General features: G+C 42.7%; 6 protein-coding genes across 6 annotated transcripts; 3 read left to right on the forward strand and 3 right to left on the reverse strand.

The window, feature by feature from the left end:
* Positions 1-4,826: 4,826 nt before the first annotated feature.
* KY384_008069 (uncharacterized protein) lies at positions 4,827-6,192 on the reverse strand (the record flags this gene model as incomplete). Its single annotated transcript, XM_044816558.1, has 3 exons — positions 4,827-5,844; positions 5,900-5,920; positions 6,116-6,192. 3 exons carry the CDS (start codon positions 6,190-6,192, stop codon positions 4,827-4,829), a joined length of 1,116 nt encoding a protein of 371 aa, XP_044665923.1.
* A 1,232-nt stretch (positions 6,193-7,424) lies between these two features.
* Positions 7,425-8,539, reverse strand: KY384_008070 (uncharacterized protein; the record flags this gene model as incomplete). The annotated part of the gene is made up of 2 exons (XM_044816559.1): positions 7,425-8,141; positions 8,195-8,539. 2 exons carry the CDS (start codon positions 8,537-8,539, stop codon positions 7,425-7,427), a joined length of 1,062 nt encoding a protein of 353 aa, XP_044665924.1.
* Positions 8,540-9,833: 1,294 nt separating this feature from the next.
* KY384_008071 (uncharacterized protein) lies at positions 9,834-10,825 on the forward strand (the record flags this gene model as incomplete). The annotated part of the gene is made up of 2 exons (XM_044816560.1): positions 9,834-9,853; positions 9,901-10,825. 2 exons carry the CDS (start codon positions 9,834-9,836, stop codon positions 10,823-10,825), a joined length of 945 nt encoding a protein of 314 aa, XP_044665925.1.
* A 255-nt stretch (positions 10,826-11,080) lies between these two features.
* On the forward strand, positions 11,081-12,269 carry KY384_008072 (uncharacterized protein; the record flags this gene model as incomplete). The annotated part of the gene is made up of 2 exons (XM_044816561.1): positions 11,081-11,124; positions 11,714-12,269. 2 exons carry the CDS (start codon positions 11,081-11,083, stop codon positions 12,267-12,269), a joined length of 600 nt encoding a protein of 199 aa, XP_044665926.1.
* A 795-nt stretch (positions 12,270-13,064) lies between these two features.
* On the forward strand, positions 13,065-14,213 carry KY384_008073 (uncharacterized protein; the record flags this gene model as incomplete). Its single annotated transcript, XM_044816562.1, is given in 3 exon segments — positions 13,065-13,163; positions 13,294-13,642; positions 13,654-14,213. 3 exon segments carry the CDS (start codon positions 13,065-13,067, stop codon positions 14,211-14,213), a joined length of 1,008 nt encoding a protein of 335 aa, XP_044665927.1.
* A 5,456-nt stretch (positions 14,214-19,669) lies between these two features.
* Positions 19,670-21,689, reverse strand: KY384_008074 (uncharacterized protein; the record flags this gene model as incomplete). Its single annotated transcript, XM_044816563.1, has 3 exons — positions 19,670-21,179; positions 21,239-21,586; positions 21,637-21,689. 3 exons carry the CDS (start codon positions 21,687-21,689, stop codon positions 19,670-19,672), a joined length of 1,911 nt encoding a protein of 636 aa, XP_044665928.1.
* Positions 21,690-23,582: the final 1,893 nt, after the last annotated feature.

Below are 23,582 nucleotides of genomic sequence, written 5' to 3' on the forward strand. Positions count from 1 at the left end.
ATTATATTAACTAAAACTAGAATAATTAAGTAAAACTTTTACTTATAGTAAAGTTAGTATTTAATAATCTAATATTAAATACTATAAAAACAACGCTATTCTATATAAATTATAAAAAAAATCTAAATATAAATAATATATTAAGGGAATTATTAAAATCCTAAAAAGCTATTAAATATATATTAGAACTTAAATAAATATATAAAGATATTATAAATTCTTTAGAAAAGATATAAATTAGAATAAAAAAACAAGAAAATAAGTATAGATTAAATAGACTTTAGCTAAAAAAAGGAGATAAAGTATAGCTTTATATAAAAAATCTTAAAATAAAATAACTAAGTAAGAAACTAAATTACTTATAAGTTAGATTATTTAAAATTTAGAAATAAAAAAAACTTATTAACTATAAACTAGAACTACTAGACAATATAAAGATATATCTAATATTCTATATATTATTTCTTAAAAAAGTAAAAAATATTAAATTAATTTTAATATTATTTAGATATAAACCTAAAAAAGATAATATTTTTAAAATTAAAGAAATACTAAAAGAACAATATAGTTAATACTTTATTAAATAGAAAAACTACTTAGAAAAAGAAAATATATAGGAACTAGAAGAATACTTATTATTTAATTATATAAGGAAGCTTTAGCGCTTCTATTAGTAATAGTAATAGAAGTAAATAAAACTTCTATTTATTTATTAGATTAATTATAAAAAGAGAAATTAGGATTATTAAAAAAAGAATTATTAATTACTAAATCTAATTTAGGAGCTAAAGTCAATAGATATATATTATTAGATTACTATTCTTATTCTTTTTTATAATACTTATCCTTTTCTATTTTTAAAATATTCTTTATATTAAAATCCTTTAGTTAGTCTAGCTTCTTTAGATAAAATAACTTTATTTTATAAATATATAGTAGCTTAGAATAAGTAGCTAGCTATTACTTATTTAAATTATTAAGAATATTATATTATTTATTTATCTTTTTCTTAAGAGGAGCTAAATTACATTTTTAATTATATTTATTATATTTAGTATAATAAACTAACTAATTAGTCTTTATATATTTAGAGCCTTAAGAAATATAGTTCTTATAATAATATATAATAATATAATAACTATAATATTTTCTTTTCTTAAAAGTATAATAATAGTATTAAGTATTATTATTAGAGGATTATATAATATAACTAAAAAAGTTATATAATAAAAGAAATTAGTAACTAAGGACAATTATATTAAAAAAGGGAATAATATTATAACCTTATATAATAAGTATAACTAGGCAAATATTATAAGATAGGTATTATAGCTATACTAGGCTATAAAAAAGAATAATTAAAAGGAGAAAAGAATAGCTAAAGTACTTAAGTATATTTAAGTGCTAAAAATATTAAGTAACTTCTAAGTTAAATATACTTAAAGTAATTAAAAGTTAAATATTATTAAATAAATTAAGTAAAATTATATATATAAAACTTTTTATTCTACTTTTTAAATAAATTTCTTTATATTTAATATAACTTTTACTTTTTATTATAAAATCTAAGATAGTTATACTTTAATTCTATTTTACTATTTATTTTTACTTATCTTTTAATTACTATTTATATTTTAAGAGAACTAACCTACTAACCTATAGTTAAATTAGCTAATACTATTTACTAGTTTAAATACTAGGGGTATAATAAATGTAAATATTTTATTATAAAACTTAAAAAAACTATAATTAAATTAGTTTAAGCCTTAATCTAATTAATATTTATATACTATAAATTATAAATATAGTATATTTAGTAAAATAAGTCTATAAGTCTAATTTAAAAGTATTTTTAAATATTTAAAATTAAATTAAATTTAGCTTTTTAATAAAATTTAATTATTTATTTAAGTTACTTAAAAATAGCTATTTATATATATATAATAATATACTTAAAGATAGTATTAATAGCACTATATATAATAATAATACTTAAAAAAAGTTATAATTATATAAGCTATACTAGGGAGCGCTATATTTACTAGTACTTTAATATAGAATTTATTTATAAAAAAAGTACTACTAGCTATAGCGCTTTCTCGTATAGCCTATATAGTCTATTAAAGTTTATAAATATAAGTTAAATAACTTTAGGCTCTTTTAAGTAATATAGTTTAAAGGCTTTTTAAGGAGGTTAAAAAGTAATATATTATAAATAATTAAAAATAAGAAAAAGTTATTAATATAAAAGCCTTTAAAGGGAGAAAAGCTATTACTAAGGTTTAGCTCTATAGCTATATTCTAATTATATAAGAGTATAAGCTAGGGGGGCTATTAAGTACTTTAATAATATTATTTATAAATATAAATATAAAGCTATTTAAAAAAAATTATAGGTTAAGTAATAGCTTAAGTAATAACTATAATATAGTTATTAATAAAGTTTATAAAAAAGGTTTAATAAGCTTAAAAAGCTTTAAAGGCTAGGATATATTAGATAATTGAGTTAAAGTATTATTAAAATATATATAATAATAAAAGTAAATAATTATAATTATAAAAGGGGATATAATATTATTAAAAGGGCTAAAGGCTTATATAGTTTAATAGATAGCCTTATTTATAAAAGTTATTATATAATTATATTATTTATAAAAATAGTTATATAATTTCTTTACCTCTTAGCTAATAGCTAGCTTAACTTACTTAAACTACTTAGTAGCTACTATTATTAAACCTAAGTTCTCTAAAGTCTTTTAAGGCTTTTAGCTATTAAAATAAAGAATAACTTTATATAAAAGAGGAGTCTTAAAGACTATTAAATACTAGTAGTAAAGTATAACCTTTTTTAAGCTTTCTTTTAAATAAAAGGAAGATTTTTATTATAACTAAAATCTAGTAAAATAAAGAATCTTACTAAATATTTAATTTTATTTTAAATTTTCTAAGATAAGAAACCTTTTATAAAATTCTTTTTTAAAAGAAATTTTATTTCTTAGTAATTTTTATTACTAAGTAGTAAGTAAGTAGTCTTTTTTCAACTTTAAAATATTTAATAAAATTAGACTTAAGATAGAATATCTTAGCTAAATTTAAATTAAAACTTTAGTTATTTAATTTAATAAGTCTTAATATTTATAAGTATTTAATATTTTAATAACTATAGTATATCCTAGTTATTTAAACTTAATTATATTAATTCTTTTATAATTAGCTTTCTAGGTTACCTACTTATAATATTAATAGCTTAAGAAGTAAGTAATAAATACTTTTACTCTTTATATATTATTATATTCCTTATATATTATTAAAACTATTATTATTATTTAAGTCTTAAAATATCTTTAATAATCTTAGAAAACTTCTTTATAATAGCTTAGCTAAGCTTTATTATTACTTAAGTTTTAACTAAGATATAGTTCTTTTTATTTAATAAGAAAACTAGATAAGAAATAATAAATATTATTAAAATAAGAAAGATACTTATAATAAAGATTCTTATTATAGTAAATAAGAGAATAGAATTTCTTATTAATTTATATTAGTTTATAGCTTAAAGAATAATAAGTAAGATTATAAAGAAATAGAAAAGAGGAAGAAAAGAAGAGATCTTAAAGCTTTATTATATAAATAGACTTCTATCTTATATATAAGTATTAAAGGATAATCTATTAAATATAAAATATTATTTAATAATAAGTACTATAGGTTAATTTCTTTACTTCAACTAGCTATATACTACTTATTTTAATATTAATAGTTTTACTTACTTTAGAGGCTATAATCTATCTTATGTGACTGGAAATTAAAGCCTAAAATGTTTTAATACTACTTGTATATCTTTTAGCTCTAAGCCGTAATAGGTCATTGCATACGCTGAAACAAATGACCTACATGAAAATGTTTTAGGGGAAGTCCCGCGATGACAGGCTTTGCTACTTAAGAGGTCTGAGAACCAGGCTTGCAAACGACTGGCGAAGGTGTCTGTGGCAAGGGTCACTTCGCTACATTCGCCCGCTGTCGCAGCAGAATCAATCCTGCTCTTACTGCTTCCGAATCTGACGCGCATGTAACTCAGCGGAATTAGGACCCTCCCAATGGACTGGAACGATATTGTCATGTTCAAAGGGTATGTAGAACTTTCGTTTCAGATATCGTGACGTCGAGGATTTGGTGGGCCAGGTTGCCGCTTGTGTCGCTCTGCGTTCCGATCGGAAACTGGAGTTTCAGGGGTTACTGTCCGGCAGGAGGAAGTATGTGCACGTGTTGGAGCTATGTGATGACGAGAAATTAGACATAAGTCTTCTCTTCGCCGCGCTTGGATTTCTCATCGGTGCCGCTAAGGTCGCTGTTGCTTCAGGCGAGCCGCACGAATCCAACAATGTTGACTTGCTCAAAAGGCTAGATCTAGTGGAAGGAATTCCATGTCCGTGTAGGCTTTTAGGCTTGATGGTCAGGTCAATGGTTTAACATACGCGAGGCCGAAATAGAAGCGAACGTCAAGTTGTTCTTGTAGCTTACGAAGAAGAATAGGTTTGTTGTAGGGCAGGGTTGTGCATCTACGGCAGGTATTCTAGACCATTAAACATTGCAGAAGTGATTGCTAGAATTTCACCTGCCAATGAAGCTCGTATACAACACCTTGGGCTCCGCTACTTGTATGCTTTATTCGCACGCCTAGGACAAGAGAGAGGACTATCTCGAGATCGTCATTATGGACAGACTCCGGAGCTATCATTTCAATGTAATCGTCATACATATCTGATATAAGGTTGATGATGTCTTTAGGAGCTTTGACAGATGTCCATTTGATTGATATACGACTCCTAGACTAAATCCGGTTCTTGATACTGGGATACTCTTTTCTCTCTTTTCTCTAGGATGGTAGTATCTCTATTGACTACACTGGGCCGGGCCAAAGGCTGTGAAGATAAAGCTCCTCCAGCCAAAAGCCGACCATCAGTCGTACAGATGATGATCTCAAATGAAGTCGTTATATTGTGCCGAATCGCATCCTCTCTAACTTCTTCCATACACAGTGCAGCTTCGGAATAGGTCATCCGCTGGCCAGGCATATTACTATACAGATTGACTTCCATGTCGCCGATCTCCAAGGACTCTGGTGATGTCAGGATTTCGCGAGGATTATGGGCTTGAAGGGCGAAATTGAATTGCCGTAGAAGCTCGAGAACATCTGCAGTGACTTCCGGATATACGCCGCAGTAAACTTCTACCGTAAGGTTGTTTGCGTGCGGTACCGGTATCGGCGCTGTCAAAGTAGTTTCTGGGATCGTATCTCTATTGACTATGATCGGATCCTCTGTTTTCAAAGTCAAGGCTCCCACCGCCGCGATTTGGCCGTTAGACCTGCGCGCAACGAAATGGAATGTACTGGAGTAGTCATTGTCAAGCGCTTGCCATCCAATCTCGTGGATGACTGCTGCTGCCTCTGAATATCTAATGAACGAATCGGGGCTGGGGTTTAGAAACACTATAAGGTTCTTGTAGAACGAGGATTCTTCCAATCTCATGAGGTCGCGAGTACCCTGGGATTCGATCTTGTGTTCGAAGATTGTTAGGAGCCTTTCAATGTCAGTGGGATCGGCTGGATGCGTGCTTGGTCCGAAAGTGATTTCCACCGTGAGAAACGTTCGTGGTACCGGTATTGGCGCTGTTAGATTTGTCGCTGCTTGGGTATCTCGGTCGACTATGCTAGGGATGATCCCTGGAGTCGAGGCTCCTCGTTGCTTTAACTCCCTCGTAGTCTCTGGCTCAGTCTCTGGTGAAAGCACAATGTCTATGGCCTGTTTAGTGTCTGTTATTGGGAACCGCCTCGAATTGTTTCTACAACCGTAGAAAGTGTGTTAGCAATATCTATTTCCCTCATGGAGAGACGTACAGTAGACCGTCTCCAGGCTGCCTAGGAGCATTATTAGTGCCTTTTTCCACAGGAAGGGCATATGCCAAGCAATTGAGATGCATGAGGCATATTAATGCTACTGGCAGCAACAACATGGTGCTTGCGCTATCTTTGCACTGATCACAACGAGGCCACGAAATCCCCGTCCTTATTTTCAATGTCATAATATAAGCAGCGCACGTCATATAGACTTACTGATGCTTGTCTCGGCAAACAAACTGCTGTGGCTGCAAGTCGAGCCGCGCGAAGGATTTTCCTTCATCTTGCGACATACAGAAATGTAAAAACTTCAACTGCCAATATAAGATCGTAATTGTCGACACTGCTTAGACATTTTGAAGCAGAGATCAGTAGAGGCGCTGTTTCATGTCTATCTTGGGACTTTAATCGAGCCGCTTGCCGAAGGTCTCAAAGTTGCAGACACAAGACTTGTATCTCCATAGTCTCATTGGAGGTTTCGCGATAGTTAGACTGCATACTCCGATAATAGTTATGCAAAATCCTTATACTGATGCGTTTCGTTCAATCGAGTAATTGGCAGATAGAATTCCATCAACCTTATGGCTCATATGCTGATATAAATAAGAGCAGGGCATCATGCGGGTTCGCGCTCAATATTCATTAAGTTCGAGCCTTCACGCACAGGTCTCTTACAAAGAGCTTAACACCTTGTGCGAGCGCAAGAATCCAAATTCCTGAAGATCCTTGGTGGCACGCCTTGTTATCTAGCAACCGATGACATGAAATCCAAACTGCAGGGGTTACTCGTTTCTATCTTTAGGTGACGGGAATGGGAGTTACATTTGATTATCAGCCTTCGGCGATCGTGGCTAGAAAACTATTCAAGGAGGTACTGGTGGGTATTAGGGACGGTGGAGAGGCTATGATCGAAGGTGGTACAGTGGCAGGGTTGGGAACGTATAGGCTGACTGCGGACTTAGGGGTGAAACTGGCTGAGGAGACGGGGGAAAAGAATGAGGGTTGAGTTACCGATTAAACTTCTTGAGGCTAAGAGAGCTAGTATGAATTATTCTAATTGCGAGATGTCTGAAATACTTTGAGGGCGACGAGGAAAGGGATAAGGTACTCATTGAAGAGCGAGTAATGCTTTAGGAGAATAGCTAGCCGATTGAATGCATCACAACAGGGGTCAACTTGATGACCAAGACGTGAAACAACCAACTATTTTTGCATGATGTGATCCCTTGAGGGAGTGATATTGGGCACAAAGACTCCAAGGCAATGGATAATCAATATCTTAGTAATACAATAGCGATATAGAAGGCAATATATTACAACAACAAGTTATCCAGACATTGGAATCTACTTCCTCCATTTCTAGACCCAGTGAACAAGGATGTACTTCCTCTTCCATAGCAGGATCGCGATCATGTCCTGGTACTTCCAAGATAGAAAGCGGTCACTTCACCCTAATCCTCATCCCTGAACCTCTTGTGCGCGATGCGACAACGCTATCCCTTCAGGAATCTCCTAAAGAACAACTCTACCCGACTTCAATCAAGCCAGGACCATTGACAGCAACTTTCACTACCTCACCCGCAGTCTTGAAGTTTCCAGTCCCTTTCACCAAAGCAGCAATGGTCAACCCCTTGGCGAAGCCAGCCTCGAACGGGAACGCCGCCTTGAAGTGCGCCTCTCCATTCGCATAAGTGATATCACTAATTGGCACCGTCAAAGGCAAGTTCTGCCCGCTCAGATACACGATCGCGTTTGCGGAGACATCAATGGAAGGGCCAGCTGGCACCGCGAACTCAATAGTACTGTTCTTCGCCTCGGGCGTGCTCACCACGTCGAGTTTCCCAAAGGTCTTGAGTGGGATATCTGAAAGTGGTTGAGGGCACGAGTTGGGAAGAATGAAACCCTGGAGAGCTGTGAAAGCGAAGTCTGGTGCTCCGCCCGTGAGGAAGGGTGCGGAAGACGGCACCTTTTTTTGGAGGGAGCGGTAGACGCCGTTTTGCTCGCCTTCTTGCCCGATCACGGAGCTGAAGAGGGGAACGAGACCGCTCTCGTCTCCGCCGTCGGCGGTGAAAATTGCCTGGGCTTGAGGGACAGTAGCGAAGACGACGTCGGTGAACGTCGCGGCGAGGGCGATGGCTGCGTCAAAGTCTGTGACTGGGAACTGGAATTTGCACGGCTGGATCTGTGTTTGGCCTGCGTTCTTGAGGGCGGCGTTGGTGGCCACTGCGTGAAGTTCTTCTTGCTTAGGGTGGGTAAGCGGCAATTCGATGTCAGAAGTCTCGAGTGAGTACTCACATTCACCACGGCAGTGAAGGTATCAACGAGAAATTGCTTCAACACTGGCTTGTATACGTCCGGTCCATAGCCAGCGACCTCATGAGTGATATTGTAGAGGAGTGAAGTGAAGTAAGCGACTTCGAAGATCTCGTTGAGTGCGATGAGCTTGAGGGCTGTCACGCCGTTCGGTTGCAAGCTTGCTGGGAGAGGGCCGCCTGGGAGCGAGCCGCCTGCTTTCTGCTGAATTGCGACGACTTGATCCGCAGAAGGGTTGGGGAAACCATCCGGCAGAGGAAATTGAACGGGGCTCGCTACAATGAGAGGGAGAGCTGCTGAGAGCCCGAAGATGATTGGGAAATGCATGCTGAAGAGATATTCTCGAAGAAGGGAAGAACGTGAGATAGAAGAATTGACTGAGGATGGATATGGGGAGGGAGCGGCGCTGGCAGTATTTATTTGGTCTGATAATGCTTCCATGACTGCAGAGAGGTATTGCGCAATGGGCTGCGCTAACCCGACAGCCTCATGTCAGACGGAGGGATAGCCATAAGCCATACTCTGTTTCGGGGGTCACGTTCGACCTCTTCCGTGCTTGAAGTGGCTCGAGGCTGAGTGATCATAAGCGCTAGCAATAGTGAGGAATCTGGCAAGCGAGACTGAGCTGAACTCTAGCGTAAGTATTCTGCATATATTGTTCAGCCTCGCTTGGCACTCGCTTCCCGGGAAGAGGTGATTCCGGGGATTACACCGCAAGAGTCATATGCACAATTGTTAGGAACATTTGGGTCCAATAGATGGTCTGTTGACATTGTGGTCAGAATGAGTAAGGTGATCACCGACTGCCGCTTGTCATGTTTGTTCTAGCCAAACGCAAGGAAGAGAGGCATAATTGTCAGTCTTTTCAATTTGTGATGGTGAAGATGATGAATCAATGCGCAAGAACAAGGAATTGCGACGATGCCCCCTGGGATGAGGTAAGCATTCCGGGAGTGAAAGATCCGTGCTTGAGGGCTGTGTCAGCCCTAAACCCCCTTGGGAATAAGGCTTACTCACAGCTAAGTCCGCATATATAAAACTCGCCTGTCGGGATTCCCTTTATGCAACGGAGAGGGATATTCGTTGAACATAAGCCGCAACGGGATGAGCGGTCGATTGTCGGTGGATCTAGAACAAATACACGGGAAACGGGTCTACTAATGCCCACGAGTATCCTGTTCCCGTTTCTGTGCCCAACCATTTTGCCTACAATTCTAATCTTGAAGCTACCTTTGGTAGATGACACAGCTAACTTCATGTTTTGCAACAGCAGAGTCAGACAGCATTCATCTACAATCATGTTGTTCCTTCAAACATGTCTTTTTGCAATGCTCGCCCAGGCAAATCATCTTACGCGGCTGGAGGCGGGGCGTTGGCTTGGTCAAGTTGCGGATGTAATTCATTGGTTGGTGTCTCACCACGCGTGAGATGACTACACACAATCCTGCACTCGCGTTCAGCCTCGAGATGTCAATACTGAACTGACCAGCAAAGAGCGAAGATTCTGCTGTCACTCTGTCTTTATATCAAAGCATATAATATGCGCTGCACACTCGCGCTCTTGCTCCTGCAAATGTGGCCTTTGATGGCTCACATCCGCCGCGAGAATGCTCTGTCAACTATGTCGACGGGATCAGAGTCGTTTGTTCTGCTCAGGAAAACGGTTATGTTATGCTAATGTTTAGCAGTGCATCGCCATTCTCAAGCTCAACGATCAAGCAAGAGCTGCCCCCACCAGAGTTCTCTATCCAACCAAACTTCAAGGCTCACGGCGAGCGATTACCAGCCGAGAAATCCATGTTATCATTGATTAGGTGTATTGGAGAGCTGGCAGTGAGCGATTGGGATGAGGTTCAAGGGATCCTGCAATGCAGATCGAGGGAGAAAGTAGGCGTCGATATTAGACCCATTTTTGTGAAGCCTGCTGTAATGCTCACGAAACACGCCGTATGGTCCCTTCAGCAACTCTTGTACTGGTGGATCGATGATCAGAAACGGACCTTTGCAGAGACAAATTGGAAGACGTTTTCTCAGCAAACCCTCCTGGGCATTGGCGCGGCAGTCGACACTGGAGTCTCTTCAGCATTTGACAACTCTTCCATGCCATCGAACGGTATCGATTCAAGTATCTCCACCAACGACCAGGACACGCCAATCCCCCATGTCGTGCTTTCTTTTCAGATCTACCGGGGAGCTCCACTCTGCGATGCTCTGACATTCTACTCGCTTCTAGTTGACGCTTTAGTGTTAATGGCAGAGCAGCCCTATAGGTTGCCTTACGCGTATAACCAAATAGTTGACCACGATGCAAAAGTCACACTAGAATGGGGTGCCACCTCTGAAGAGGCGGCGAAAGAGGGCAAGCTTCTCGCAGGAATGGCTGTTGAAGCGCTTATAATCCTTGCCGACTCTATGGGCGAACAACCGCCAAAACAGAAATTCTTGCTGACCAATGCTTCAATTCGACTGAAAGATGGAGGAGCAATTGTTGGCAGAGTGAATTTCGTCAATAATGTCGACAACGCCCTTAACATCGAAGGATTTCCCGTCAATACCACCAACAGTCGAGGGGATTACCAAGTTTCAAGACGTGGCAAAATCTCCCAGCCTTAAGATATTAGATTTACAGCTTTGAGAATAAGATGCAAATAAATCTCGTCGTGAACAATGGAGCGCATCAAATATTGAGCTCTAATGATATAAGATGATCTAATAATGCTTCGGAAAGGGTTAAAGCTCTGCTTCAATTTGCAGCTGCGGAGGCTACGGCAGATGTCCAAAAAGCCAGGATGAACCCTGGCCATGATTTGTATAACTTTGTACAAACCGCCTGTAAGGCTTGTCAAGTTCTATAAGACTTCTCCTGATATGTCATATCCGTATTTCATTTACGTCAATGTGGTGAATGAGAGGTACGTTGTGGCGAAAAGAGTCCTCATAATTTGGCTGGCAACGGTTCGGATCGCGATCCAACTCGGGACAACAGCATTAGCTTATACGGCTCCACGAAAGACTTCTTATGGGGCTGCAACATGAAGAGAACACGATCTAGTGTGAGTGTTGGATTAATGACGGAGTAAAATTTCTAATGTGGAGACCACCAAACACCAACTGAGACATATCCTTTGCCGACTTACGAATTCAACATGTATCCTTTAATCTGCTCAACAAGTACTACAAAGCTGTCCCTTTGCCAATAAGACGCTTCAGGATCGAGATTAACTGATCATCTTTCAATCAGAGAGTATGTTCAGAATATCTTGCACTACCTTTTCGCAAATTTTGCAAATATCTCTCATCATCTGGGTTGCCACTTTCGCCAGATCAAGCCCACTATTCAATGCAACAGAAACCATCTCCGCATTCGAATCGAATTGCAGCAATGAGCATGCCATCGTAACTCCGACAGCAACAACCCCGACACTTTCTATGCCAATTCACACCGAGTAAACCTATCGGCACTCTTGGGTGTAACAGCACTGAGACTGACAATACATATAGATTCCCTCCAGGTATCGGGCCTCCTTTAAACAGTACCGGCCAGAGGACCTTCGAATATCTAGTCCCAGTACACAATCCTCTGACTTACGTCACCTTCGAAGGATGGGTACAGGAGCCATGGCGCAATCACACGCAAATGCAATTGATTCTCGGCGAAGCCCTCAACGACGCTCTCAAACGTAGAGATGCCGATCCAACGGCAACTCTTGCCCCAGAAAGTCATTACTATTGGGATCTTCAAGGCAAAGCTGAACAAGAGATATACCTCGAACCGTTTGAGCCAGAGCCGAGTACCGTCCCGGACGGTAAGAGAAAGCGGACAATGAACGAGCTGACCGGCGTGACGTGGAATGTCCTAGTCAATGTATTTTTGGCGTTTAGGAAGTTTTTTGAGGCGTATCCAGATCTGACATATGACTACGATGTGTTTGTTGAGGATGATGAGGTCAAGTACTACGTGGCTAGCGGTCTTGTTGGTGAATGGCCTGATAGTAATGCCGCGGGCGGTGGGCATGCTGGGACGTCGAATGATGATGGTGAAGTTGAAACGGCATAGTGGTCTGTCTTGGCGGGATATGGAAATTGTGAATGGGTTGATTTCAGCCTACCAAAATGAGACATTCTAGGGCAAAAAAAGCCTCTGGTCTAGCCCTCAACTGATTACACTCGAAACCAGGTCGGTCTAGGACAGATCGTAAATCACGGGGCCTAACTTTCATCAGCTCCAGCTCCATCATGAATAATACTCATCATTATATTCAATCTTGCATGAGTCTGCGAATCTGGAAGTTCAACCGGAACCTCGCAAAACCGATACAGGACGTCAACATCAGTATCTACTGTGTGCAACCCTGAGTAGAAGGTGCGGCTCAAAAGGATGGCCTTGTGCGTCTTAGTAACACAAACTCCAACGATCATATCTAAGACATTGGTTCCTCGCCACAATGAAATTGTCTCTAGGCCAACTTTATCATCAGGTAAACCGGCTCAAACATGCTTGAAAATAAGGATAAATTAGGCTAATCATTTTAAACATTTCTATTGACGGGTCTTTGCAAAAAAAAGTCGCAATTTTCCGAGCACTAGATGGAAAATATTAGCTGGCGCTTCAGCATGTTTTAATAAATCACCGTCAAAGACACATTTGCAGCTGCTAAGAGAGATGTTCTGGTAGTGGGACTTTGTTTCACCGACTCTGGCTGTAGCCTTCTAATTTTGGACCGAGACTGCTTTTTATGCGCAGACTTGCCGCTTTTCAGGTGATACCCAAGGTTTTGTTTCTCACAGATTTTGGCGTAAGTATCTCGACTCTCATATCTTATTTCAGTAGCAGAACAAATGCTTGGTCAAAATGAGGCTCCGGTCGCTACTGTGGTGCCACTTTGTGTATCTGGCGTTTGGCGACTTTACGGCGAATGAGGCAGGCAATACCACTACCGCATTCGGGCAAGTTCCTCTCAACATCTACTAGTACGGCTGCTAATCCATTCAAGACCCCAAGCTCAACAAGACTGGGTTGTCTTGACGGCAGGAAACGAGTATGCTCCATTCTCCCATACTGCTTCCCACATGGCTGATAGCAAAGGGCTTCAAATTTCACCGACGACCCACCCGAGGGTTTCTCAACCGCGATAGACTTCAAGCAGAGAGGCCAAATTTTAGGGAGGTATGACGCGTGGCTTGCAGTCGTCAATTGCTTAGCTCAAGAAGCGGTCAAAGGATGGAACGACCCCGAGATCTTCGTGGACTGCCCAAGCAGGGTTGTCAGGATCAAGGTCATTCGGGATCGCCAAGCAGTCGACCCCCCACTGCTGGTCCAACACGTGATATGGTCTCTTTTCATCGTCGCATCGAAGTTCTGGGAGGAACGAGAGCCACCACATTATGCCGAAACCATCTTCCAGCCTCGAATGAACGCTCAGACTCTCGGTATTGGACAGGTGCTGGCCAAAACTTCCGACGCGCTGAACTCGTCCCACTTCGTACCGGAGATCGAGGACTCGGGGGGCTTGATCTGCAGAACTTGAAAACGAATGCACCCCCTGGCGTCGACAAGGTCAAAATCGATTACGATCCTGACCTCACCGCCCCTCCTCTCTGTACCCCGATCGCTTTCTATCTCCTCCTTATGAAAGCAATCACAAGGTTGGCGCCGATGAACAAGGAGGAGTTGACCCCCGGATTCAAGTTTTACGATCGCAAAAATGACATGACCTTCAATCTTGGCAGAAAGGATGAAGCGGACGATCTGAGGCAGTACCAGATTGTTGCCATACTGAATTTGCTGGCAGATCTCATGTACAATCAACCCGTGAACGACCGGTTTCGGCCGTTCTATGGGAAAGTCCGGTGGAATGGTGTTATTGTGGCGTACCTAGGCTTCGACAAGGGTCAAGCGACAGCTTTGGCTGGTGCTGTTGACAGCGGCGAGGGAGCAAGTAATAGTTCCGTCGTGCTTTCGCTACCGACTGTAACCTCAAATCAAGGGGCGACCTCTTGACATGGAGATTGGATACGATTCGTTCAATAAGACTTGCCCTACGGTTGATTTCGGTGTTGGAGTATGTTAGAACCTCGCGGGCAAAATAGTTGGGGCTATAGATCTGTTATGCGCCTCGGAGAAGTCGTTCAACGTTCGAAAGGTGCAAGTCCGGCAGGGGGATACGATGAGGAAGGAGGTAGGATGCGTTTGGCTACAGACTCCGTGATTCTGCTTACCCAACCCTACTACGCGTCGCTCTGTTTGCTTGAGGGCGAGATTGGCCGACTTCGTCATAAATTGACTTTTCCAAAAGCGCTATCATCGTTGCTAACGTGATGTTGGAAGCCATACACATTCGCTAAGAGAGAAGAGAGGATAGGCTCAGGTGGAGGTTGCGAAGTAGGAGCATTATCGCGCGACGGGAATCTTGTCAAGGGTATATTTACTCCTGCATACAATGCTTTAAGGGCGGTCTATATAGTGCGATCTTAAGACTCCAGAAGCAGTGAGTGAAACCTTCAGATTGAAGAAGTGTAAAGAATGAAAAGTTCGAGAGTAGACGTGTCGACTACTAGACATAACTGCGCATCTGATATACTCAACCTTTCAAATTCATGGCCTCGGTGTAATACTCCACGCCACAATGAGGTGTTATGCGAATTGTGGCTGGCTGACACTTTGAGCGTGCTTGTGAGAAGTGGTCTATAGGTCTACTGCGCTGAGTTTAAAAAGGGCAGTATTCTTCCTGCATGGAGGATGAGGATGTCTGTCAAAGATGAGGTGGTGGTACGGAGATTTGTGTTTGCTGCTTTCTTGTTTGAGTGGTAGGGTCAGGAATCAATGGACAGTATTGTTTTGCCCGGGTGGACGTGAGAGGCTTGATTAGAATGCCAGGATGGGGAGGTGACATTCTCCTGATTAGACTGGAGATAGCTAGGGATGATCTCGAGTCTGGCTAATGTGCGAAACTTTTACATCCTTTGCTGGCTCACCAATGGTTTCTACAGACGGAGACGTCCTATTGGAGTATTGAAGAATCTGGAGGACTCCAAGAGTGTAGGGTTAATTGTAAACCTGTAATCAGGTCATTTGCTTGGTGTGCGCAAGGGTCTTCGAGTGAATATTGTGTAAGCGGATGATTGTCGAAAAATTGAATGCATAGACAGTTATGAAAGATTGTTGCTAGGTCATACAGCTTTTACGAACAAGATCGACTCAAGCGCTATAACACTTGAACAGACACTACCAATGAGCTACGCTGATCCCTCTCGGCAAATCTCAGTCGGATCCGGATTTGGCGAACATCCTGCACTTCTATCCTCCGCACCAGCTATGACAAACACGATGCCAGTCTCGAACCCAATATTCAGTGAGATGATTCCGCTGTCACCCTGCAAATGACCGAAATCCTCGTCAAACATTTGCTGACAAAATGAAGGCAGCTGGTCGATAGCGAACGGCCCTGCCACTTTGAATATAACTTCTAGGATGATAGTGCATACTTGAGTTTCACATTTGGCCTGGTAGTAATATAGCGTGCGCATGGCTGCAGCCGTTCCAAGGTCATCCATCATTTAGCACATACCGCTTTTGGCACGATCGTACACGTCCTTTGGGACTTTGACCCCGCTGGAAACGAGCTCCAGGTCGTACATGTTCCATTGAAACTGTCCTCTTGGATCGCCTGGAGAATGGACCGAAACGTCATCAGGCACCGTCATTCGGGTCAGATCTATATTGCGCTTGAGTCAGCAACGGAAAGTCTCTGAGTGGTAAAACCTTGATCGCCTACTAGGCCCCCGAAGAAGCAAATGGCCGAAACATGCAAGGCCAATAGCAGTATCGTCCATATGGACGAATGAAGGGTGATGTAGTGCATGGCAGTGGATGACTTTAGAGGTACGTATAGGAGATAATTCTCGAGCTTGGGCAAGATTGCTAGATGCGGTTACTTGGGGTTGATATGCTGGAGAGTAGATACGCTTTGAATCGTTGGTGGTATCGTTCAAAGCAGCCCTCCGACGATCGCTTTATACACATCACTGTAGTGCTAAGCCTCAATTCATCTCGGCGAGTTTCCCAAGCGAAACGGCGGTGACAGTAGAACATGCTGGTCTAGTCGAAAGAGAGCATTAACACGGAGTCGACGAGCATGGTGAAACATCTGCAGTGATCATACGATGGGTCGTACGACTTCTCGAACCTGAATTCAGTCTAATAATATTGCGCAATATTGACAAGCACGCCGTTGAAGAAGCGACTGCTAAGGGAGGCGTTTGTCCATTGACGGCGGTGCAACATCTTCAATAGTCTTTTGGCCTGTTTCAATCCAAGATAATCTGCTGACATGCGTAACCGAAATCGCAGTGCCATAAGCTTGTATCTGACATGCGGAGATCGGACCTGCATATCAATGGCCTCTTTTCAACGACTTCGCTTGTCAGGTTTGGTGATTGGCGCGCTACAACGTCGTATGGATACACAGCCCAGCCCCAAGAGGCACCACTAACCTCGTAGAGGCTGAAGGAAGCTTGGCGTTGAGAAAGTCTTCAGGAGGCATTATCATCATCGAGTCTTCTGTCGGAAGGATGTTTTTCCATTAGCCAGACACTTCGAATCTCAAGAGCCGATATATGATTAAATACTTTGCCCTCAAATAGTAGCCAGCCAACAGGGTAAGACTATCTTACTATTGACTATGCTCTTCTCGTAATGATCTCCGCATCCGTCAATGCGCCGGGTCCAGTCGCATCCGTCCGAGATTACGTACGTTTTTCATGATGCTATATACTATCATTTCTTCACTCGTCGAAGACGGCGTCCCTGAAGAAAGAGATCCGAAGGTAAGACTATTTTCCAAGCATCCAGCTCCGGAAGCTTAAACTGCGTCGTATACTTCGTACAAAAGCACTGCTAGGGGCAACAGCAGCGCACGATTGCCCAGGGATCATAATAGTACCGTAGGAGCCCGCCTGATGTAGCCTCATCCCTAATGCTGTGACGGCCAACCTGAGCGGTAAGAGTCTCATCATGCTCTTCACCATTCAAATTAAATTTCGTATCTATTGATAAATCTTGTTGTCGTTCCTTCCCAAGTCGTCAAGTCGTCGACGAGGTGTAGGTGATTTAGACATATTTCTAAAATAAATTCAGAAACAATGTTTATTAGTAAGCACTTAGTTAGCAGGCTCGCACTCTAGCTACGCTAGCTAATAAATATATAAGGAGCTAGGTTATTAATCTATATTGATATCAAAGTATATAGTATCAGAGTAATTTAATATTTACTTTGATAAAAATTAAGCTAGTAAATACTTAGGAATGTGTAAGGACGCTTTCTAGATAATAATCTCAATATTATACATTAGGCTTGCAAAGACAGCGGGATATAGAGCTGTTAATTAACTTATGAAAAGCCTCAACTCGCAGCTCTCTAGTAAGTAGCCCTTTTCCACGTCAAACCCTTTGCCCCAATTATATCCACAATCTGTCCACTGGCAACCACATGGCCTCCATGTATCGCGCCTTTTCAACATCATAAAACCCAATCTATCTAATCCATCTCTAAACACCCTCACTCCTTCTAGTTCAGCACCTCTCCCACCTTCCCCCTTGCTCAACTTTTCTCCTTTGCAAGTTACTTTCCTACTTCTCCAATCTTCCACCCCACCCCCACTAGCGTCATCATCGCCCCCTCCCCCTCTTTTCGCAGAGTTACCCTCAAAAAATACTTTGCAAACATGCACAAAGAAGTTCCCTGTCAGCAACACGATACTTCACGATTTCCTGCGATGATAGCCGTGCTCACCAATCCTCGCCGGGATGTGGTAGGGCCGTGCAGATTCAGGCGTCCCAAACGCGTCATCTCTTATCCGCTGCCTCATCCCCCGTTGTCTTTCTCCTCTATTCTTTGTCTCCTCCTCCACATAACACTTCCGTTCTAACTCTACTGCTAGATCTCCTACTTTCATCTCTACCCATGGCAATGGCGGACAATCAAATGTCTAGCAAAGAGGTGGCATGGTGGGACGAAGACGTTCTCCCTCGAACCTCTCCAGCCGCGAGATCGTTATTCGCGAATTATGTCGGCATAAGTAATGATGATGATGATGATGATGATGATGATGAGCTAGTCCAGCATGTCAGCGAAGTTGTGAGTTGTTTTCTCCCTTCTGTCCTGCGACTTCATGGGCCCGGTAGTTGATAAAACTGCGTTCCAGCGCGATAAAGCATGGGCAATAACCCGCTTCCCCTACATCGGTTGCTCCATGTTTCTTTTGAGCATTCTGCAAGACATGCCCTGCTATAAAGAAATCGTCGAGCGGCTTAAACACGGCGAGACTTTTCTCGAAACAGGCTGCGGGCTGGGGCAGAACGTGAGATATCTAGTAGCGGATGCTGTGCCCTCCCACACGTTGTACGCTTGCGACATCGATCCCAGATTCTGGGAGTTGGGGTATGAGATGTTCAAAGATCGAAAAGACGCTTGCGGCTTGGGCGGGCAAGATGAACATCATTCACGCAGGCTTTCTCTTCCACCTATTCACCTGGGATGCGCAGTTACAAGCTGGGAGGAATTTGGTGGGTTTGACTGCAGGCCCTGGATCGGTGTTGATGGGGTACCAGCTAGGCATGGACCGTCATGGGTCTTTGGTTTCTGAGATGATTGGGACGTGTGAGAAGCGAGAGGTCTTTGGGCAAGAGGAGAAATTTCTGCATGCGCCTGAGACGTGGCGAGACATGTGGAGGGCTATTGGGGAGAGGACGGGGACGGAGTGGCAGGTGGAGTATCGATCACGCCCTGTGGAGGATTGGGGGTTGAAGAAGGAGGATTATGTATGGCTAGGGAATGATGCAAGGGCCTTCGAATTCACCTCTCGAAGACTGAAATGAGATCTTAGGGTTAGTCCCATCTGACTCTAGCAACATTAAGAATGAGCTATTCAATCAGGAGCATCTTATCCCATTATGAGTTATCCGCATTGATGATCAGGAGTGTCAACCAGTCATCTTCATCTGAAACAGGTCGCTCCAACAAGTCGCGCGAGCCAGGTCAAAGAAAATCAAGTCAACTTCAAAAAACTATACAACACTTGTTCAAGTAATCAGGCAGTTATACTGTCGACTTCAATAAGCCACTCCCTAACCTGCCTATCTCACACATTCGGTCGGGTACCAGGCCTCTTCTTCATAACATATAACCCTAAGCACAAATTGTTGACAGCATTAGAGTATATTACCAATAGCCCTGACCATGGCCAGAGACAGTTTTATTGTCAATCCGGCAAAAGCAATTTCCAGTCCAGCAATGTCGCAAGTATGTACGTATGCGACTATCTTGCCATTGAAGCGTACATTCATAATCATGAACAGAGCAAAAGAGACCGCGAAAGTCTCTGAGTAGTGCAGCCAGGATTACAAGACGTTGATGATGAAGAAGACGCTAAGTTTACTGCCGTAGATTTATCTTCGCTTCAAGCAATCCAAAGCTGCCGCGGTTCGAAGCCCTCGAAATCCATCGCCTCCCCTTCCATGATGCCATGCACATACGCATCCCCCACAAGCTGAACCAACTGTCTGCTCAGCTTGTCATTATCAATCAAATATTTTCCAGCTTCTCTCAGAACAAAAGGGACAGGTGCCCCAAATATCATTGCGATCCTATCGCCGATTTGGGCACAATGTGGTACTAGGCCAAGATATCCTCTTTCGGTGATAGCAAAGTTACGGCCATCGCATGCTGCAAGTGCTTGTAGCATGAACGTCTGGTATGCATGAGACGTGTTGTATATATTGGGGTAATCGGCATCTGCGGCACCAGCTGCAAAAGTGCGAAGAGATGACATGCTAAGCGAGTAAGCGATCTTGGCATCTAATATTGGAGCAAGCCCAGTGACGGTGTTGCCACCTGTGTAATCGTTGTCAACAAGTAAAGTTCTGGCAAACGCCTCCATAATGTCTCCATAAAGACTCTCTTGTCTGCCAGCTATATTTGACTCTTGATTATCAAGGCAGGCTTTTGCAATGTCATGCCATTTGAGGAAAATCTGGGATCGCTCTTTAGTTCCCAGTATACCTGTTAGATCTTCAAGATCAAGCGCCGGTGTCAGGCATTCTATCCTGTCAACGCAATCACCAATCATGATCAAGATATTAGGCTGGTGGTCAGTTGAGCGCGTAGCTAAGCTACTCGCAGGTGGTTCGTAGCGGGACGCTTTGTAGCCTACGTGGCGAATTGTTGCCATCTGCATACACTTGCTCTGCCCCATCCAGTCAGGGACCCAAGAAGGCATTTCACCTCCGTGGAGCGACCTTTGATGAAGACCGGCTTGATTCAACAACGGTTGAGCGCAGTGATGATCGATGAGGTGGATGGCAAATCGCTGGTAGAGAGTCTCCGTAGATGATGTGAAGTCCGCCTGAAAGGCTGGGATTCCGGCAATGGGTTTCGCATTCACCAGCCCAAGAATAGCGTTGATCTTATCTCGTGCTTTTGACACGTGAAAATCTTTGGTTTGGATCATCACGAACAATGTCGAAAGGAAGTTCCTCGGTCTCTTGTGCATGCGGAAAATGCTGTCGAGCTTTTGCATGTTGAGCAAGCCTTGCTGCGCCAATCGATCTCTTGTCTGTATCTTTAAGCGACAAAATACCATCTCCCAAGATTTTTGGAGGGCCTCCCAGTCAAAAACGAAGACGCCGAGCCTCAAAGCTACTTTGGAGCCTAGCACAACCTCTTGGACGACCCACGTCCGATGAAACCAGGGCAGTGAAAAGATTCGAAGATATGCTTGCCAGATTGGATGTGAAGAGTCGGGCAATTCATACACCTCAAACAATTGATCTGCTGTTCTAGCGAGCTTTTTCGTTTGGACCCATTGTTCTTCATGTTCAGATATGAAGGCTAGCTTATTCAGAAGATCAAAAGCTGGATACCACATCTGGGCTGCAGATCCAAGATCAACATTGACTAGATGTGCTTCGCTGTAAATTCGATGCATCAGAGAGACTTGAGCACCAAGCTCCACTTGATTTCCCTACACAAAGCGTCTGCCCATATCCATTCTTGTTTATCATGCTTATCATCCTGCCGATACCTTTTGAGCGCATCATGTAGCGTACCGGTGACTTGGATCAAACTACCATTGCAGATGATTGACTGGTCGAGCTTAGGTTCGCCCCAAAAGTAAGACATCGCTGTAAACAGCGGGCGATCGTCAAGGCAAAAATCACGCATTTCGCATTCAATGACGTCCACACGAAACTTGCCAGGCTTGATACGAAGCAAACGAATGAAAGCTTTTGAAGAGTGTATAGGCTTGTATTCAAAAGCTTCAAGCTTTTGATCCGCCAGCCACGAGAAGTCGTGACACACAGCATCGGGATCCAAGCTTTTTAAAGAGCGGTCTTCAGTGACGACCAAGTTGCAATGCGCACTCACCACTGGAGGATATCGAATCTGTGCTCCGCCGCAGCTTCCGTCGCATCTCTCATGTAATGAACATGTCGTATCAGAGATGCAAATGGCTAACATGGATGACATCATATCGGCAGCGTCACGCGAGTGTTCATCTTCGATCCGGTCGTCAGGCATGACGATGTGACAGTGAGAAAGCCGCAAACTATGTCCACAAATCACTTATGATGACTACGACTAATCCGTGAAGCCAGACCAGAGTAGCTTGGCAGTTCACAAGATGAAGTTCAGCTTTGCCCTCTCGGCGCCGTCTCAGTTTAACAGAGTTCGGCATGCCCATAATGCAAGCCACATTCTTCGAGAAGCCTATCAGGGTGAGAAGGTCGCTGACTCGTACTTTCCCGGATTTGGCCAATGATCGGCGTGAAAGATCACTCGATCTTTAGGAAACATATAGTTCTACTATTTAGTATGCAGTTTCAATTGCTGTACATACTTAGGATGCATAATTTATCAATTGACTACACTTAGTACACAGAAGCTTCTATGAGTAGAGAAAAGATATAGAGATATATATCTAGACAGCATCGCCGCACAGATCTCTAGATCCCACTTTCAATCCCCCTACGAACTACGATGTCCAACCAACGCCGCACTTCCCCACCGCAAAAACCAGCCCATCAACCCACCACCACCCGCCCCCCAAACTGCATAAACCCATAAACCCTCCCCCGATCTCTCGCCACAATCCCCACGAGATCAAACCCCACCACCTCCTTTCCCCCACCCTCCCCACCCTCCCCACCCAACCATCGCCTATACCCCTCCACAGCCTGCAACGCAACCATCTTCGTGAACTCAGGATCATACCGAAACGGCACATGGAACACCCGCAGAGCAAAGCGCGGAGTCTCCGGCACGTGGAAGATCAACCCACAGCGAGGAACGGGATTGTTGATCTCGACGCCTTCGAAGGAGGAGATTGCTGCGTTTATGATTTTGAGAGCGGTGGTGGTGGGTATGGAGTCTCTGGAGGGGCTGGCGCTGCTGCTGATGTCGAGGCTTAAGGGCGGTTGGGAGTTTAGGAGGGGGTAGATTTCGTTGGGGGTGGTGGTTGTGTTGGGGGGCTGGGGGCGTTAGGAGGGTTTGTGGAGCAATGGGGGAGGGGGGTTGTGGATGTGGGGCAAGGATTTCGATAGGGGAAGAAGTAGGGGGTCGGTAGGTTGGGAGACGTACATGGAACGAGCTGTTAGCGATAAGGATGTTGTGTTGAAGTTTTCGGTGGAGAGGAAGTGGTCGTCGCAGGTTTCTCCGAGGTGAGTGGGCTGGCTGGAGGCCGTTTTGAGAAATGTAAATGCTGTGAGACTGAGGGAGAGATGATGCAGTAACATGGCTGCAGAGCTACCAGGCGATGGAGGAGTGAAATTGTGATATTGTGATGGGGTGGGCTAGGAGAGTCGTGGAGGGTTAGAGTCATTTGAATACCCAAACGCAGCTACATGCATGGTTGTATGTCTAGACTAGTCTAGCCTAATTTAAGCGCTTCCTTCAGGTAAGTTGGTGCTCTGTTTAAATCTATGTAATCGAGGTAAATGAAACTTTTGTCTTAGATGCCAACACTGGCATTGACAGCTGTCAGTCCACGAAAAGGATTTCGAATTGCTGAGAAGACCTGCCCACGAACATATCATGTGGCACCGAAGATAGAGTGCTATCTTGCTCGAAGTGTATTGACCTCTGCCACGACCAGGGGTGGTCTACAAATAAGTAATGCCGGATAGCTATTGCGGGAAACCAGAACCTGAAGATCCAAAGATCTCAAGCTCGCAATGCTATCTTCGAGGTCGCGAGTTCAACCTTCTTCACTGATCTAATGAGAAGAAGATGAGCTCAATAAAGTATCGCGAAACAACAGGTTCCCTAGTTGCTGAATCTGAAGAATGATCATGCTTAGGCTCAGGTGAACATTG

Source organism: Bacidia gigantensis (genome assembly GCF_019456465.1).
Source record: "Bacidia gigantensis strain McMullin 20006 chromosome Unknown contig_295, whole genome shotgun sequence".
NCBI classification, from domain to species: domain Eukaryota; kingdom Fungi; phylum Ascomycota; class Lecanoromycetes; order Lecanorales; family Ramalinaceae; genus Bacidia; species Bacidia gigantensis.